Raw genomic sequence first — 17895 nt, forward strand, 5'->3', positions numbered from 1 at the left:
TAAGTACAGGAAAAAGGTTAAAAAGATGCAGTCATTCAGTCAGTCAGCAAACATTTACTGTGCACCTACTATATATCAAGCAATGTGCTGGGAGTGGAAGGTGCTATGGTGGACAAGACAAATACGGGGATTTTAGGAGTGGCGAATGGATAGCTTTATAAATTAGAAATGGGGAGAAAGTGACAACTTAGAACAGGAAGAGGCTGAAAGCATTGGAAACAAGGGAAATATCACCGAGGGAGAAACTGTCTCCAGATGCACCCAGGGAAGAGACGTTTCTCCTGGTTGGTGCTGAGACCCACAGCTGGAACCACCTGCTGGCTCTGGGGCCACGGAGATCGAAGCAGGTAGGATGGGCAGGGGAGAAATTCAGGACGGGGAGGGACAGGAGTGGGTAGAGGCAGAGGGTACAGATGCGAGGCTTCACAGCGGTTTACTTGAGCACCACCGTCGGAAGATAACTTTGGGCTGACGAGTGGTTCTCTAATTTGGCTGCCTGTTGGAATCACCTGAGGAATTTCTTAATACCATCACCAGGGTTACACTTCCAGAGATTCTGATTTCCTTGGCCTGGGATGGGACCCAGGCTTTAAAATTTATTAAACGCTCACAAGTGAGTCTAAAGCGCAGCTAGGACAAAGCAGACATTAGGGGCCGGCTGCCCAGCCTCCTTCCTCTCTGTAGAGTATGGGGGCATCTGTGGGAAGCAATCTGTGGGAAGCAAAACTGTGTGGTGGTTTTAGGGTGTTGTAACTGAGGCTCAAAGACACCAAAGGTCCTGACAAAAGTATAACGGGGTCCTCTCCTTAGAAGATGCTCCCTTCCTCAGCTGTGCCTCTGGTAAGAACAAGAAAGATGGCAGGGAAGAGCAATTTAAATTACTCAGAACTGCTGGCAAATTCTTCTACGTTTTTGTACCCTGCGTCCCCACCCACACACACGCAAACTTTTTCTTTCCCCCCACTTCTGCTGTCTTCCTGATGGGGCCTCTGGGGTAGGAGAAGCACAGCTGCCCCAGCTTTCATCCCATAAGAGGTTTGGCAGCCGCCCGGCAGGATATTCAACCCCACCTCCCTGGCCCCCAAATCCCTGCACCCTTAAATAGCTGAGTCCCTGAACCCGGGTGTAGTCCTTGGCTTGACAGTGAAGCAATCTTAACTTGAACAATGGCCTGGGAACAGAATGCACGGTCTATAAAAACAAGTCCTATGTAGAGGTAATTGTATGCAAACATTCATTCTTTAACTCGGCATACATTTCCTGTTGGTCCTCTAGTATGGGCCTCTAACCTTCCACTGCAGCTCACAGTCTAGTAGGGAAGTAAGAAGTAAGAATAAAAGTGTGCAATGCAGTGTGAGTGAGTGAAGCCCTTTGCATGTGCCAAGAGCAGCCCAGAGAAGTAAAAAGCTCTGGCTCAGCAGGAGTTCAGACTTTGAGCAGGTTCGTGAAGGATGCATAGGAGTTTACCAGGAAAAAGGAAGGAAAAAGTAGGAAGGGAAATAGAGACATGCGTAAGTGTTTAGGAACTGTGGAATCTTTTCTTGAGGCAAAAAGGTAGGATTTGTGGAAGGACAATAGGGTGGCAGAGGGAGGTAAAGCATGAAAGGTACACAAAGAGTGTGAAGGACATTGTTTGCCTAGAAAGGAGTATGGACTTTTTATCCAGAAGGGTGCAGGGAGCCAATGAAGGATTTAACTAGAGGAGTGATATCTTTTGAAGTCTTGTTCTTTCAAAGGCTAAATCTGAGAGGGGTAGACTGGAAGAGACTAGTAACATTTATTCCACAATTACAATATACTGGGCATTCTGCTCTGTATTTTATCACACCAACCCTTTATGATAGTGTTCTTCAAACTGCCAGTCATGATCAAGAAAAGGAAGTGGTGGGAGGGATAAATTAGGAGGTTGGGATTAACATATACACACTACTATATATAAAATAGATAACCAACAAGGACCTACTGTATAGCAAGGGGAACTATACTCAATATTTTGTAATAACCTATAAGGGAAAAAATCTGAAAAGGAATATCCATCTATCTATCTATCTATCTATCTATCTATCTGGATCACTGTGCTGTACACCTGAAACTAACTCGATGTTGTAAATCAGCTAGACTTCAATTGAAAAAAAAAAGAAAGGAAGGAAGGAAAGAAGGAAAGAGGGCGGGAGGGAAGAAAGAATAAGATAGGACAGGATAGAAAACATCAGTCCATCACGCGTAGGAAGGGTAAGTATTGTTTTTGGAAAGTTTTATCATACACTCACAGGAGTATAAGTGTACTGGGTCAGATGCAAATATATTTCTCACTGTGGGGTTATGATTTTTTTAAAAAAAAGGAAAGCCACTGCTCTAAGATGTAGGTGTGATTAGCCTCATTTTACAGATGAGGACATAAGGCGCACGGAGTTTCGGTACCCTGCCTCTCTGTAAGTAGGCTGTGCGAGTTTCGAGCCCAGGCTGGTCTGAAACCAGAATGGATTCCTTCTCACTAACGCCTTCCAAAGTTACACAACCATAGGGAAGATAAACCTACCCGGGTAGCGCCTTGGCCAAGTGCTGAACTCACAGCACCTCGTTCAAGGAGGTAAGTGGGACAGAGGCCAATTCTGTCCACCCGAGGCGCTGGTTAGAATGCATATTCCAGGCGTGCCCCACACACGGGAGGCGGTCCCGGGAATCTACTTTTAGAGAGCCTCAGGTGATTTTGGTGCCCACGTTAGCGGGGAGATGCAATAACCAGGTGAGGATTAAGAGGGGTTTGAACTGAGACGGCGAAAATACTCCCCTCTGAGAGGTGTCACTTAGCCCCAACTCCCGCTATTGTGTCTGACTCCAATGCCTCGCTGTACAAAGTCGCCCGGAGGTTCACCTCCCTCTCCAGAAGCGATGAAGGGCGAGAGACTAAATTAAAGACTGGTGGCTTTCCACTCAACAGGCACTGGGCTCAGTGACCGAACACCGAAAGGCCCCTGCCACACCAGGGCTACACTGGATTGAAGCGCAAAGTAGATGCTATTTATGGGGCATTTTTCGGCCTCACCCTGATGACTTCTGATTGGCTTTAGGGCAGATCTATCACTCATCTTCTGGGTTAGAGGTGGGTGGAAGGTCAACCACGACCAATACAAAACCACTCCTCAGCTAAGCCCCGCCCCATCCAGCTTCCTGTTGCTGTCCATCAACTACCTTGTAGGCGGGACTTTGCCTCCCGCCAGTTGGCTGGCGAACATGTCGTTCACTCTTCAGTAGGCTTCCGGTTGGCGCGCTCTACCGTCCATCAGTGACATTTCACAGTTCTATTGGCCAAACCAACGTCGCTCTAGGTGCCTCTCTTTGATTGGTTGGTGGTGCTGTCGGTCCCCAATGTACCGAACTCTTATTGGTGAACGCTGCCGTCGCTCGGGCGGTGGCGGGCTCCGGGATTGGCGGGTGCTAAGCGGGCGGTGTCAGGCTCTCGGTGGCGGCGGAGGCGGCGGAGGCCAGGGAGGAAGATGTCGTAATGAGCGGTGGGTCCTGGCCGCTGCCGGCGGGGTCTTCCCGGCTCTCAAGAGTCGGAAAGACGGGCAGAAGCCGCAGGGAGGAGGAGCCGGGGCTGGGGGTTCCCCCCTGGGGCCGGGCCTGGCGCCGGGGCCCGGCTCCGGGAGGGGCGGGGAGGGAGGATTCCCGCCCGGAGGAGGAGCGGGGCTGGCCAGCCAGGCGGAGGCACCCGGAAGGGGGCGTTCGACTCCCCGCCCCCTCCGAGCCCGCTGGGCTGGAGGGCGGCGCTTCCGGGGGCTGGCGAGAGGATCGGGCACCCGGGGCGGGCCTGGCACCCCCTCCGCCCGGTGGCCGACACGCGTCAGCGCTACCAGGCCCGGGGACGTTGCCTCGGTCTGCTCTGAGGAGGCGGTCGACGTCCTGTGCGCTTGTTCTGTGTTCGGGGACCCTCTTGCCCTCTAACTCTAGGTGCCCATCCGCAATTCAAGGTTCTCCCGTGTGCAGAGAGGGGCGGGGGAATGCTTGAAATTCCGACGGCACCAACCACATGGGCACTGCTGGGTGTGGAAGCCAACCTAGTTAGCGATGTATCCCAGTCGAGAGATGGTGTCAGGACACGAGGGCACTCCCTAGGCAGATGACCTCTCGCCTGAGACTGCGGAGTGGGCAGAAACCTCCTTTTAATATTTTCACTTGCATCCTTGAACCTCCAACTAGATTATCTGCCAGCTCTTTGCAGAATTGTGAAACGTTTAAGAACTTGTTGACAGAGTTCCCAGCCTGTTACCAGACATCCCAGGCGGGGGAGGGAGGGGACTGCTGAATCCCAAAGGCCAGGAGCAAACCTAAGGAATGATAGAAGAAATAAAACAAAATGGATACTTACTTTCTTCCTCCACCCCACCTTCGTCCCCATTACGGTTCTCAGCCTCCTACCCATGCTTCTTGGCTTATGTTCCTGGTGGCTTTCTAATTTTAGATGAAAAGGAACTGCGTCTTCTCCTCTGGGCAATTGAGAAACTCGTCCTCACTTCATTCCTTGGTTTTGATTCCAATATACTGTCATGTCTAATTGTTTCTTAATTAACTTGATCCAGAGGGACTCAGTCCGGGTTTTCTCAGTGCACATTCTCCCGCAGTTTGTTTCTTCTGAGGCTACTTCTTGCTCACTTATTTGTTTTCTTAGAAAAAGGGAGGGAGGGAGTTCTGCTTTAAACAATTGGCCCATGGTCCCCCATGACATGGGTTTCGTTGCAGATAGAAGGGTGATGATTGTTGCAAGGTACACTGGCATGCACTGTCTAAAACTTGCATGCTGTACCAGAGAAGGCACTAAGTATCACAGTGGAGGGCTAAATGTTGAGTTGGTATTTTGGATAAGAGTTTTGGGGCTAGAAAGTTTAGGGTGTTGGCCAGCTCACAGTTAGGCTTTGCAGGGAATGGTGGTGGAGTCCACACCACAGGAGTAATTTTGATTTGATAACACAAACCTGGTGTCTGCAATAATGAATATAACTGCAGTGTCTTGTTTTGTTTTAAATTCTTGTGTGCGATGAAGGGGGCGAATCTGTCAGACAACCTATCAATTGGGCTGATGATGTCATTGTTCCAGTGGCTTCTAACAGGCATTAATACCTGTTGGAAATGGATTCTCATTGGCTGGGGCGATTGGTAAGTTTTCTAATTCTGGTTCTTCCACTTGGTTGTACAGAGGCGTAACCTCTTTGTTTAAAAGCAGCAACAACAGGGCTTCCCTGGTGGCGCAGTGGTTGAGAGTCTGCCTGCCGATGCAGGGGACACGGGTTTGTGCCCCGGTCTGGGAAGATCCCACATATCGCGGAGCGGCTGGGCCTGTGAGCCATGGCTGCTAAGCCTGTGCGTCCGGAGCCTGTGCTCCGCAATGGGAGAGGCCACAACAGTGAGAGGCCCGCGTACTAAAAAAAAAAAAAAAAAAAAAAAAAAAAAGCAGCAATGACAACAAAAAAAAAAAGAGAAGAAAAAAAAATAAGCTGGTCTGACATAATTACGAGCCCCCTGAGCTAGGCTGCTAAAGACACAGTCTCTTTGCCAAGGAGACCCAAGTAGAGTTAGTTCATAATTGGAGCGTCACCTGACTGCTCAGCAGGGAGAACTGACTCCAGGAGGAAGGAGGAAGAGTTTGGCCTCACTGTTGACAGCACATAGACCGGCAGGCTCTTTTCTCTCAGATTCTATTAAGTTGGGGCCTCTGGAGGCTTGTCAGAGGAGAGAAGAAGCTTTAAGAAGATTGTGGCAAATGCCTGGGGGAAGGAACCTCATGGCATAACAGCAGAGAGGACAGTTCATTTTGATATCTTTGGCCTTGAAATTTCTAGTTCTTCTGTTGATGAATAGCAGCCTTTCAGAGAAGTTGCATAGTCTCTTGTACCCTAAACAGTTCTTTGCTATAGGTATGTGATCATTCCCAAGCTTGCTTTACACAAGTATTGCCCAACCAGGGCCTTTTTGAAAACATTTAAGCTTGTTGCAGCTAACCAGTAGACCCTGGTATTGGCTTGGGTTTAGCAGTCTTCTAGACCTTGCCCACTCCCATCTATATGATGGAAATGTAGCATGTTCTTCTAAGACTTACCTTTACCCCTTCTCTGTAGACACGCAAATTGGAAGCCTTACTTCCAAAGATTGAAAAACTTAGGAATTATTTTGGAGGAGATGGAACAACAGCCACAGAATGAAAGATGCAGAGAAACACTGGGTGTGTAGAGTATCAGAAAATGTAGAGATGTGAACACTTCTGAGTTTAAATGATTACATTGTCCGGTCTGAAACCTCGTGGGCTGCAGACTTAGAGCAAAATCTATTTGGAGAAACTCCAGTATTTTCTTGTGAGTGTATTGGGTGATACATCTGGAGTGTCCCTGTGAGCAGCTTAACTGGGTTTGTGAACGTCTTCCCAGCAAGCTCTAAGCCAGGACACTTGGCTTCATGGTGGGCTGGAAGCCAAGATGGGCTGAGAAGTGGACACCGTTGTGGATACACTTGTTGATGCTTTTGCTTTGCTTTTGTTTGGATCCACGTGCAACTCCTCTTGTGACTTCCTTCTGCTGAAGGAAGGGAAAGAAGCTTTCTCTTTATTTCTTCCTTCATAGCGCCCAGCACTTAGATCTTTATATTTCTGAACATAGTTGAAAGTCTCTTTCTCTCTGAAGAACTACTTCCTCGGTTATCAGATCTGTTTTTGGCTAGCAGCATTCTCTTAGGAGACCTCAGGGTGGGGAGGTATCACTTTGCTGTCAGTTATCTGTTGGAGCTGGGTGGAAAGATGAATGAAGTGGGTAAAAACGTGGGGCATTCCTAACTCAAGGGCACTGTCCGCTTGAGTAGGAAGGAGGTTAGAGACTGCCCTTGTGGAGATGTTCCCAGGTAGTACTGGTTGATTTGTTCCAGTTGACAGGATTCCAGAATGGAAAACTGATTTTTCTACTGCCTCACTCGAGGCTGAGAAGAGAGCCCAGGAGCAAGCAGAGTCAGCACTGGCAGCCTGAGGGACGCTACCACTTCACTGCACGTCTAGGTCGTGCTCTTTGCCGATGCTCTGAGGCCGCCACTAGCATAGGGGATTGCTTCTCATCAGGATGGGCTTCAAGCTGGCATGCTCTTGGGAGATGAGCTCCACTCAGGAGCAGAGGAGTATAAAGAGCTAAGTGCCCTGTTTTGCTGCTTCTCAGTTTACCCTCTGTGAGCAGCTCCGAGCAGTGTTGAGATGTCAGGGCTGTTTGTGTCACAGGAAGAACGTGCTTGCAGACCCAGCTGTTTGAATCCTTCCTTTGGCCATTTCCCCGAGCTATAGTTTGTTTCAACATCGGAACTGCATGCTGTCCCTAGCCAGAAGCGCCACCACACTGAGAAGTGTTTGTCCCCGTGCCGTGATTTAGGCTGTTAGGTGGTCTCTTTGTCTCAGCCATGCAGTGAAAATGGCGCAGGAACCAGCAGGCACTGGCCTCCACACTCCCAAATGTCCTGTCTCCAGAGCTTCCTCTTTGGGGTGTTTGTTACCTCTCCTAGGGGACTTGGTGGAATCACAAAGCTGCCTTTCAGAGGGTGTAAATAGGCAGTAAGAGACAGCAGGCAGGGCCACGTGATTGGATGTGGAATATTTCTGCCCCTGGCCAGTGTCTAACTGGGAGTCTTCTCAGACTAGCCTCAGAACAGACCAAAACATTTCCCAGCCATCAAAAAAGTAAATGGTGAGCCAGCCCTCTCGTCCCAGGGGAAATGAAGTCACTACTCATTTCAGAACCGATCGTAGCCCCGGGTGAATGTGTGAAGTGACTCACAAATAAAGCAGAGAGCACGTGTTTGTACCTAATGATATTGTTTAGGGGGGAAAAGTATGTCTTGGTTTTTTTTTCTCCTGTTTTCGACAGAGTTCTGAGGCCCAGTATTTTTGTACCATTTCCTGGGACTGCTTCTGTCAGTGATGAGTTCTCACCATCCCCTGCTGGCTGCCCCGTGTCCCCACTCACTTCTCCAGGGTCCCTTCCAGTCTGATAGGATGCAAACTAGCAACGACACGGTCACGTTTTCAGGAGAGAGATTCAGGGTGGAGACACATAAGAGGTATTCAGACAGCAGGTACGCACGTTGTCTTAACTCACTCGGAAAAGAACTTCTTCCCAGTACTTGTTAATTGAAAGAAGCATTGAGATGTGGTGCCCGGTGTGTGGTGATGAGGTATGTGCTTTGAGAGTTCTGTCCAGGAGAAAGACGGGACCGTGCTGGTCCACGCATAGGCTCTTGTCCCCGTGTGAGGTGACTAGCAAGGTTGAGTTCCTTCTGGGACTGGATCGGCAGAGTTGACCTGGTGAGTGGATCCCAGCCTAGTGCCAGGATATGCAAGTCTGCAGGTTTTCTCCTTTGGTTCTTAAATTCTACTCAGGCTCTCCCGCTCTGCAGCCTCCAGGATTCATTCATTTATGCACTCAACAAGCATATATCGGGCACTTGCTGTGTGCCAGGTTGTGGGGTGGGTGGGTGGGGGGTGCATCACTAAGTAAGGCAGAGAGAAGTCCCTGCCTTTAGGAAGCTTACATCTTAGTGGGAGACAGTAAGGCTAACTAGTAGATACTAGACAATGAGAAGTGCTAAGGGGAAAAACCAAATAGAGGACGGGAGAAGTGAGAGGAGCGGTTTACATAGGGTGGTCCGGGAGGGTAGTCTGAGTAAAACCCTGAAGGAAAGGAGGGATTGAGCCAGGCTCAGTCTGGGGAGGGGGTGGTGAGAACTCAAGCAGAGAGAACAGCAAGTACAAAGTCCCTGAAGAGGGGCCATACCTGGCATGTTCAGGAACAGCAGGGAGACCAGCGTGGCTGAAGCGGTGAATGAGGGAGAGTGACGGGGAGAAGTCAGAGAGGTCACATGGGCCCCTTATGTGTCATGGTGTGGACTTTGACTGGGAGACGGAGTGTACTGGGGGCTCTGAGCAGAGGAGTAACATGATTTCATTTAAGTCTGATGGATCTCTGGATGCGTGTTGAGAATAAACCAGCAGGGACAAGGTCAGAAGCCCAGCTAGGAGGCTTTCGCACTTATCCAAGTGAGAGGTGATGGGGACGTGAACCTGGTTGTTAACAAGAAGTGGTTGTGAAAGCAATCAGATTGTGAACATATTTTGAAGGTAGAGCCGAAAGTGTTTACTGACAAGTGTAGAGTGGAAAAAAGAAGGGTCGAGGATGACTCCCAAGGTTTTAGGGCTGAACAGCTGAAAGGATGGAGTTCTATTCACTGCCGTGGGGAAGTCAGAAGAAGGCACAGAATTAGGGAGATAACAGGAGCTCTGTTTTGGGCTAGGTAGATTTGAGTTGCTTATTAGTACCTCCAAGTGGAGATGTCAGTGGGCAGTAAGATATACAAGTCTGAAGATATAAGTTTGGGAGTCGTCATTATATAGAACCTGTATATATTATTGGTTTCTAAAGCTCTGAGACTAGATGAAATCCCCCAGCAAACAGGTGTAGACAGAAGAAAAATAGGCCCCAAGACTGAGCCCTGGAGCAGCCCGACCATTTAGAGTTTGAGACAAGGACCCAGCAAAGGAGTCTTAGAAGAAGCAGCTGGAGAGATAGGAGGCCACCCTACAAGCCAAGTGAAGAAAGTGTTTCAAGATAAGAGGGGCCAGCTGTCAGATCAACACCAGCTGAGGTCTAAGAATTAACCATCGGACTTGGCAACGTGGAGGTCACTTGGTCGTGGGAGCAGTGTTTGTCGTGTGGATGGGAGGGGGCAAGCTAGCTGGAACAGGTTCAAGAAAGACTAGCAGGAGAGAAATGAGGGACAGCAAGTATGGGTGACCCTTGCAAGGAGTTTTGCTTGAAAAGGAGAGAAATAATGGATCTTGGCTTATAAAGGGAATTTTAACTTCTTGATGAAATTGTGGACTCACATCAGGGCTGAGGCTGGGGGTCAAAGTTGGGAACAGGGAAGACAGGATGGCTCAATAACTGGGTGGAGACAAGATCTCCATTCTTTAGCCTGTGGCATTAGCCACACCCAGAACTGTTCTCATTTCATGAAAAGTCCATGAAATTCCTTTTACTGTTAGGAGCTCTTTATATGGTTAGTATAGTTGTTGGAGATTTGCTTCTCAGAAATGCTTAGAGCAATTTGGAGTCTTTCTTGATCCTTTCTCCAGCTAAGCTGATTCTCTAAGCCCATTTCTCAGCTCCCTTTGAGGTCCAACTTTGTTCTCTAAAACCAGCTGTGGCTTGCTTTTCCCTCACCAGCTCTGAATTCTTCCAGGCTAGGCAACTGGAAAAGACTGGGCTTAGGAACGGTTTTGTTGGCTTCAGGCCCAACTGAGCTGACCAAAATAGCCAACAGGAGAACTGTCTACACAGAGTGAAATTCCTCCAGGGGAAATACCATAGCAGACAGCCAAGATGGCCATAGCCAGGGTGGTGGGACCCCACGAGGCAATAAAAACCTAGTACCCCCAGGCCTGGCTGTGGAGTTTGAGCCAAGTTCTTTCCCAGAGCCTGCTGTTGTGGTATTTCTTTGGATCCCTTCTCTCTCAGCCCCTGTCTCAAGAGTAGTATTCTCAAGTGAAAGACCAGTGGAACAGCCCCTAGTCTGATGGCCAGGGCTCCGGGGTCCCACGTGAGGCCTCTTCCTGTTACGTGGTGCTTGCTCCCTGAGTCAGCCTATGGAGAGAGCCCTAGAACAGAGCTGCACTCCCTGCTCCGTCATGGGGGGTGGGGGGAGTTCTGTGAGGGGTGCCGTGGGGCATATACACTGGCACAGAGCAGGGGCACTTGCCCCAGACTTGGGGAGCAGGAGGGAAGATGTCAGGAGAGTTATAAATGAGCTCTGAAGAGGGACCGGAGGTGGCCAGACAAATGGGAGCAAGTGTGCTTAGGCTCCGAGTGAGAGGACACGTTGTAGTTCCAGAAATGGAGAAAACTGAAGTGTTTGTCCGGAGGGTTGGAAGGGCAAGAGATAAAGTGGGAGAGGGGGAGGTGCAGGGAGGGAGGGGGTGGCTTGTTTGGGCCTTTATAAGGTTATCTTAAAATCCTTTGGAAACTATTGAAGGATTTAATCTGGGGAGTAACTGTGTGGGATTTACATTTTAAAAGAGTCTTCAGACCAGTTGGTGGAGGCTGGATTAGAGGTGGCTAGGCCAGAGGCTGGGAGGCCATTTTGAAGACTTTGGGCCGAAGGTGGTTAACGCCAGCATAATGCAGATGGAGAGAGGTTTGTATTTAGGAGGTCGACCCAGGAGGACTTGAAGACTGAACGGTGATGAGGATGGCGTTCAGGTTTCCTTGTGATTGAGAGGCTGGTTTAACCAAAAATATTCATCATTCATTCAGCCTGCAGGCACTGAAGTGTCGCTGTGCTGTGTTAGGTTTGATGTAGCAGTTCAGCGGTGAAGACAGACCTGGGCCACCCTTCCATGAGTGTGGAAGAGAGACATTAAGCCCATGATTATTTAACGGGTGGTGAGTTACCAGAGGAGTTAACCTCATCTCAGGGGTCCTGGAAGGCCTCTCTGAGGAAATGACATACCTGTTACATTACATAATGGGCTCTTGGGGGGAAAAAAAAACCTGCCTGAGACCTGAAGGGTGAGTAGGTGGGTATTAGCTAGTGAAGAGAGAAGAGAGCTCTAAGCAAGGAAAGGGCAGCGGCAGAGATGGAGGCTCTTCAAGGATCTGGAAGGAGGCCCGTGGTGGCTGGGGGTGAGAAAGCTGGGGAGAGAATGGGCAAAGGTGACAGCTCAGTGTTGGAAGTTCTGTGGCCAGCCCAAGTGGAAGGCCCACAGAGGGCTGGATGTACTGGTACGCCACTCAGAGGGCAGATGTAGGCAGTTCATAGACCTGGGAGTCATCAGCCTGTGGAAGGTACCTGAAGCCATGTGAGTGGGCAGTCACTCATGGAATGGGTGTTGGGTGAGAAAGATGATGTTGAGGAACATCCATATTGCAGGGGTGGCAAAAGGAAGAGGAGCCCACAAAGGGAAGAGTTGGCCGGAGAGGTAGGAGAAAGTCCATGAGGATTTCAAAGAGGAGGGAGTCGTCAACGGGTCAGAAACTGCTGAAGGGGGTCAGTTGGATTTAACAATGAGGAGGTCCCTCGTGACCTGGGCAAGTGCAGTGTCAGTAGAGAGCTGGGGTGAAAGTCCAAGTGAGAGAGGAGGGGGTACCAAAGTGCTGGCAGCTTTTCCACTAAGTTTGGCCGAGAAGGGAGGAAGCTGTAGCTGGAGGGACGGAGGTGGAGATGAACGATCTGTATGTACCTCAAAAGCCGGGACACTCAGGGGATGCTTTTCCCCTGGTTTTGGAATTAAATTGGCTTCCAGCATGGGGAAAAGGAAAGTCAGGTGTGGTCCTGTCAGGCACTGGACACCCCCCAACCCCTGTCTGGAAGCCGTGTTTGATAGCCTTGGAAATTTTCCTTGCAGCCTAAGAGAGCTAACTATTGCTTGTGTAGTAAAAAACCGTAAAACTTCACGAGCCAGAGGACTGTTGAGAAGGTTTTAGCCAACCCAAATTAATGAAAATCTGAATGATAGCACTCTGAAGGAAATGCAGCCTTTTCTTCCAAGAATATGCAATAACCCCACTCACCAACCTTGCTAAATGTAGGTTTCAGTGAGCAGATATAAACTGCTGTTAAAAGCAAATGGTACCATTGAAACAGTGGCAGTGGTATAAAACAGTTCCCTAACTATGCCTTAGAGTCCCTTTGCAGGCTTCATACACTATTTAGCCTCACTTTGAATAGTATGAAGGAAAAGCTAAGCCCAATTTATGTCCAAATTATACATTTTAAATATAAGGCTCCAAATTAACGAGGTTCTAAAGTACCTTTGAATATAGTCCTGCAGTTAGGCATCTATGCTACTTCTTAACCACTGTTCATTTCCAAACACCAATTGGAAATGCTGCTTTTCCCTTTCATGGGTAATCCCAGGATATAATTCTGCAGTGGCAGGGAGATTAGTCGCCCAGGTCCACAGCCCAGGGGCCACAAAACTCTGAGTGACTCTAGGAGAGATACTTAAAACCACTGGTTTGAGATCTGGAGTATTTCAGGGGCCAGCGGGGAAGGCAAATGAAACCAACCAAGATGGTGTGGGTGGAGTGCCCACAGTCTGCAAGGGCGTCAAGACTCTGCTGTAACTTTTTTTTTTTACAAAGTTTATTTATTTTTTTAATTTTATTGATTGATTGATTGATTTTTGGCTGCGTTGGGTCTTCATTGCTTTGCATGGGCTTTCTCTAGTTGCGGTGAGTGGGGGCTATTCCTCGTTGCGGTGTGCAGACTTCTCATTGTCGTGGCTTCTCTTGTTGCGGAGCACGGGCTCTCGGCACGCGGGCTTCAGTAGTTCCAGCACGTGGGCTCAGTAGTTGTGGCTCGCAGGCTCTAGAGCACACGCTCAGTAGTTGTGGTGCACGGGCTTAGTTGCTCCGAGGCATGTGGGATCTTCCCAGGCCAGGGCTCGAACCCGTGTCCCCTGCATTGGCAGGTGGATTCTTAACCACTGTGCCACCAGGGAAGTCCCTGCTGTAACTTATTAACTGAAGAGCCTCTTAGCCCAGCCCAGTCTCCAGACAGTTTGAGTCCAGGGTGATAATGACTGCAGGGCGAGAGAGGGAGATGGGAAAGGGAGGTGAATAAGCACTGGGCCAGTTTTCATTTTGTTTGCGCTCTGTCCTGTTCTAGTGTCCTTCAGTTTCATAACAGGGGATGTCTGAGGGAGAGTCATTCACCATTTTTAGCTAAGTGAACCTAAGCCCAGGGGAACCTCCTGGGAGAGGCCCTGCCTTCCCTTCCCAGCCCTGCCGGCAGCTAACTCATCTTGTGTTTTTATCGGCAACACGGTTGGAGGATTATAAACAAGTTTAAATTCTCAAACAAGATCATTTAGTCCAAGTTCCCACCCCATCTAGACATCCCATCTCTGACAGAGACACACATCCTGTCTCTGGCTAAATGATTTCAGAGAAGGGAGAACATTACCTCAGGAGGCAACTGATTCCATCTTTTGAAAGTTGTCCCCTCTAATAAACTGAAATTTCCACCCCAAAGTCTACCCATTGAACGTATGTATGGAATAAACACCCTGGTGGGTATCGCTCCTCTGGTGTCCTGGTCACCACCATGGCTGCCCTCCTCTGAACGAGCTCCATTTGAAAATCCCCCTTTCAAAATGTCCCTCAGGACGGAACCTGACACTCCAGATGGGGCCCGAGTGCAGAGCAGATGAGGACTATTATTTTCTTCTATGATTGAACTTTTGGAAATTTAGTCCAAGATTGCAGGAGCTTTTTCGGCCACCACATCTAGATTCTAACTGCTTCCCATTTAACTTTGAGTCAAAACCACTGGGGCTTTTTCTCATGAGAACCGCTATTAAGCTCTGTCTTCCTCTCCTATATGCATGATTTTTTTTCTTTTTTTTTGCTTAACCCAAGTGCAGTGTTTACTCAGCTTCAAAGTTTAAACCACCATTTATTGATAACCCCCTGTGTGCTCAGTGTTTTTCATATTACTGACGCCTCCTAGAATCCTGTAAGGGTGACATTACCTCTGTTTTACAGACGGTGCACTGAGGCTGGGAGAGGAATGCCCCAGCGATCCCACAGTCTGCATTCTCATTTCGGTCTGGAGCCTCATGCTGTTAAGCACTGCACATACCAGTTTTTTAAGATCTCTTTGAACCCTAATACAGACACCCATTGTGTTCACAGTCCTCAGTTTTGTGACATCCATAAAGTTAATTTGCCTTCTAGGTCTTTTGCATGGTTTCCCAAACTTGGGTGGTGGAGAGACTGCTTTGAAGCCGTGTTTTCCAGCCTGTAGGGCACAAAACCAATTTAGTGAGTCACAACTGGCATTTTAAAAAATGAAATAGAGTAGAAAAATACCAAAGCCCATGACATGTAGCAAGGGCAAATTTTGTTTCAGGAAATTCTTATTACATCAGCACAGGACAGGGACGTGTGTGGGGGGGTGCATATGCGTACACTGGGTCTTGATGTAAATTGTTTTTATGACTGTGGTTCATGGTCTAAATAGTTTGAACACTGCTCTAAAGGGAAAATGTTTTTCAGTCAACTTAGATTGTTTTCATTATAAGGCTGCAGCCTTAATTATGTATGCACATAAATCTGTTTATCAACTCATAGATCTAGTTCCTATAAAATTTAGTTAAATAACTACAGAAAAGCCAATAAAACTCAAATCAACAACATCATTTTGGGAGGAAAACAGTTGACTGAGCCCAAGTTGCTGCTGTCAGCGTAAGCGCAGCACAGACTTGACATCCGGGCTCCTTGAGTTCCGCATGCCCACCCTGCAGTGTCTAGTGCCCAGCAGCATGGTCTTTCCAGGCTTCTGAAGAGCTGTCATTCCTCACTTTGCACAGATGTATCATGAATTACATGTGCAGAATTGAGTTGTCTTAATTAGCCCATGTAGTTAGAGTGGTGCCATTTGGTACCAGTACAGTTGTAAACACACACACAGGCCCAGAAATGTGCAAATCTTGGTTAAGCAGCAGTCACCCAGCGATCTGTAGTACATGTTCATTTTTAAAAGATGATCATCACGGTGAAAACACAAGAATAAAACATTCTGTTAGAGAAAGCACGAACCTCCGAGGAGAAGCCTGCATATCCTGGTCCTGGCGTGCACCCGTAGTTTGAGACCCTGGTTGACACCATAGCAGCAAACTGCTCAGGATGGCCTGGGTCTCAGCACTTAGGTGGAGGCACGTTCAGCTTAGCCCCCAAACCAGACTATCATCCTGCCTGCAGTTCTTTTCCTTCTCGTTCCTAAGAATACTATGAACATTTCAGTCAGATGCCTTGTTGTTATAAAGTACACAGTGTATACCATTCTCTTGATGTAGCCAACCAAAACCCCCAAAAAAGAAACAGGTTTGTTCAGCATGACTTGTTTTTGGCAACCCCAGCTTATTCTTTGTGATCACTGCTTCCTTACCTCAGTAATTGTAGTTGCTGTTCAGTCATTTGTTCTAGGATTTTGCTAAGGATCAGTGTCTGTAATATTTCAGGATCCACATGTACGATTTTGCCCAGAGCTCTCCTCTGGCTCCTTAAACAGCTTGCAGGTGTGCCTGCAAAGTGTCTCCCTACTCTGGAGTGCAGTTCATGTGGCCTTAGGGCCTGGAAACCATTTAAGGCTTTGATGAGCCTACTGTACTTACCTGTCCTGGGCTGCAGTTCCCGCTTTACCTTTTCTTTACCTTTCCCATTTAAGAGTCACTCCCCCAAAGAGAGAAGCCAGAGGCAGCTGAAACGTGAGTGGTTCCGCCTTCTTCCTGACCTCTGTCTTCTTCCTGCCAGATGCCCAGCAGGGGCTCTATGCCTGAGTCATTCTGCCTCTTCCAGTCTCTGAGTAATACCCTTCTTGTTTCGATACCTCCTGAAACCTACTTTCCAAAGGTCTAAGATACAAGTCCGGCTGTCTGCCTGGTGTTCTTTTCCTTAGTGATTTATAAATTATAAGATGGCTTAGATCCTTTCCCCCCAAATTCTCCTGATTTCCATTTTATTTGTATTTCTCTTAGATCAGACTTAAGTTCAGAGTAGAGATTCCTTTCATTACTTCCTCAACGTTCTTTATTTTCCTTTATTTAAAACACGTATAGTAGAGTGTATTCGTTGTGGGGAAAATGAGAAAATACAGAAAAACAGAGGGAAAAATTCTTTAAGTGAAGAAAAAACCTACCACCAGGAGATAATGGCTTTTAACATTTTAGCCCCTTTTTGTTTTTAGACTTTTTCCTGCTATATTCATATGTAGAAATATATACACATTTAAGGAAAAATAGGATTTATTATATTTTCATTCTCATTATATTCATTTATTAGCTCTCCTAATCTCGGTGATACCTATGGGGCCATGCCTGTTGTCCTATGTAAAACTGTAAATTCATTTAAAGTAATTCCCTGTGTGCTATCTATAATCTATACCTGGGCCATTGTGCTTGTGTGGCGAAAGCTGAGCACAAAGCGCTCAACACTTTTGCATGGAGTGGGTGTGTCCTCCTCGACAGGCATCCTGGCCCGGAGATGCTTCTTTCCCAGGCTGGCTTGGCATCTCGCTACGGGAGGAGTGAGCAGGAAGCCTGGGTCAGAGCCACAGGATTAGCTGGGGGCTTCCCCTGCCCACCGTATAGGGGTTCCAGTCTAGCTGGGGAGAGTCAGCAGTACCCGGCAGAGAGGGCTCCATTAGGTGGCACAGCGTAGTTACTGAAGCCAGTGTTATTATAATCTTGGTATCTTCACGTTATCCTAGACTTTATGATGGTTGGAGGAGACGGTCCGATAGAGGCAGGACCCGCTATCCTCACAGCCTCAGGTGGCTGAGTCTGAGACAGGGAGAAGGTCATCTACTGAAAGAGTTGTAGGGCTGCTAACCTTGAGTGGGGAAGTGTGGGAAAAGGTCATTAACCTCTCATGGGGAGGCAGCCCAAATAGAGGCAAAAAGAAAATCTGAGGCAAGGGGACTTGGGTTCTTTTCGGGCATCACGGGTATTACTCTATCTCTTTTCTTCCAACAGATCCACAGACCAGCATGGCTGCCACTGCCGCTGTCAGTCCCAGTGACTACCTGCAGCCTGCCGCCTCCACCACCCAGGCGAGTGAGCAGTGGGCTCTGAGGGTTGGGGGCTGCATCAGCCTGGAAGGACTCACTGAAGCTGACATGAGACCGCATCTGAGCTCTGCCCTAGCTAACTGTAACTCCCCGAGGCAATGAGACCGGGGAGGGTTCAGTTTTCCACTTTTTCTGAACTAAGAAACTAGGGCCACTCATCTAAGGTGCCACAGTTGAGTCAGGGGGAAAAGCAGGATGAAACTCAAGTCCTTTCCTCCAGACCCCACTGGCCATAAAAGGAAAACA

The 17895-nt window shown here is 48.3% G+C and overlaps 1 protein-coding gene across 4 annotated transcripts in view; it reads left to right on the plus strand.

The window, feature by feature from the left end:
* The first annotated feature begins 237 nt into the window (after window positions 1–237).
* Window positions 238–17895, plus strand: part of SP2 (Sp2 transcription factor) — a 29844-nt gene continuing 12186 nt past the window's right edge. For 2 of the 4 annotated variants that reach the window (XM_004282686.2, XM_033410725.1), the window contains exons 1-2: window positions 3427–3512; window positions 17555–17631. In XM_004282686.2, the coding sequence (XP_004282734.1) occupies window positions 3506–3512; window positions 17555–17631 (84 nt within the window). In that variant the 5' untranslated portion in view covers window positions 3427–3505. Of the gene's footprint in view, window positions 348–3426; window positions 3513–5041; window positions 5155–17554; window positions 17632–17895 lie in introns of those variants that run through there. The other 2 variants (XM_033410724.2, XM_049702534.1) reach the window with 2 other exon arrangements.

This window comes from Orcinus orca, chromosome 19 (assembly GCF_937001465.1).
Source record: "Orcinus orca chromosome 19, mOrcOrc1.1, whole genome shotgun sequence".
NCBI classification, from domain to species: Eukaryota; Metazoa; Chordata; class Mammalia; order Artiodactyla; family Delphinidae; genus Orcinus; species Orcinus orca.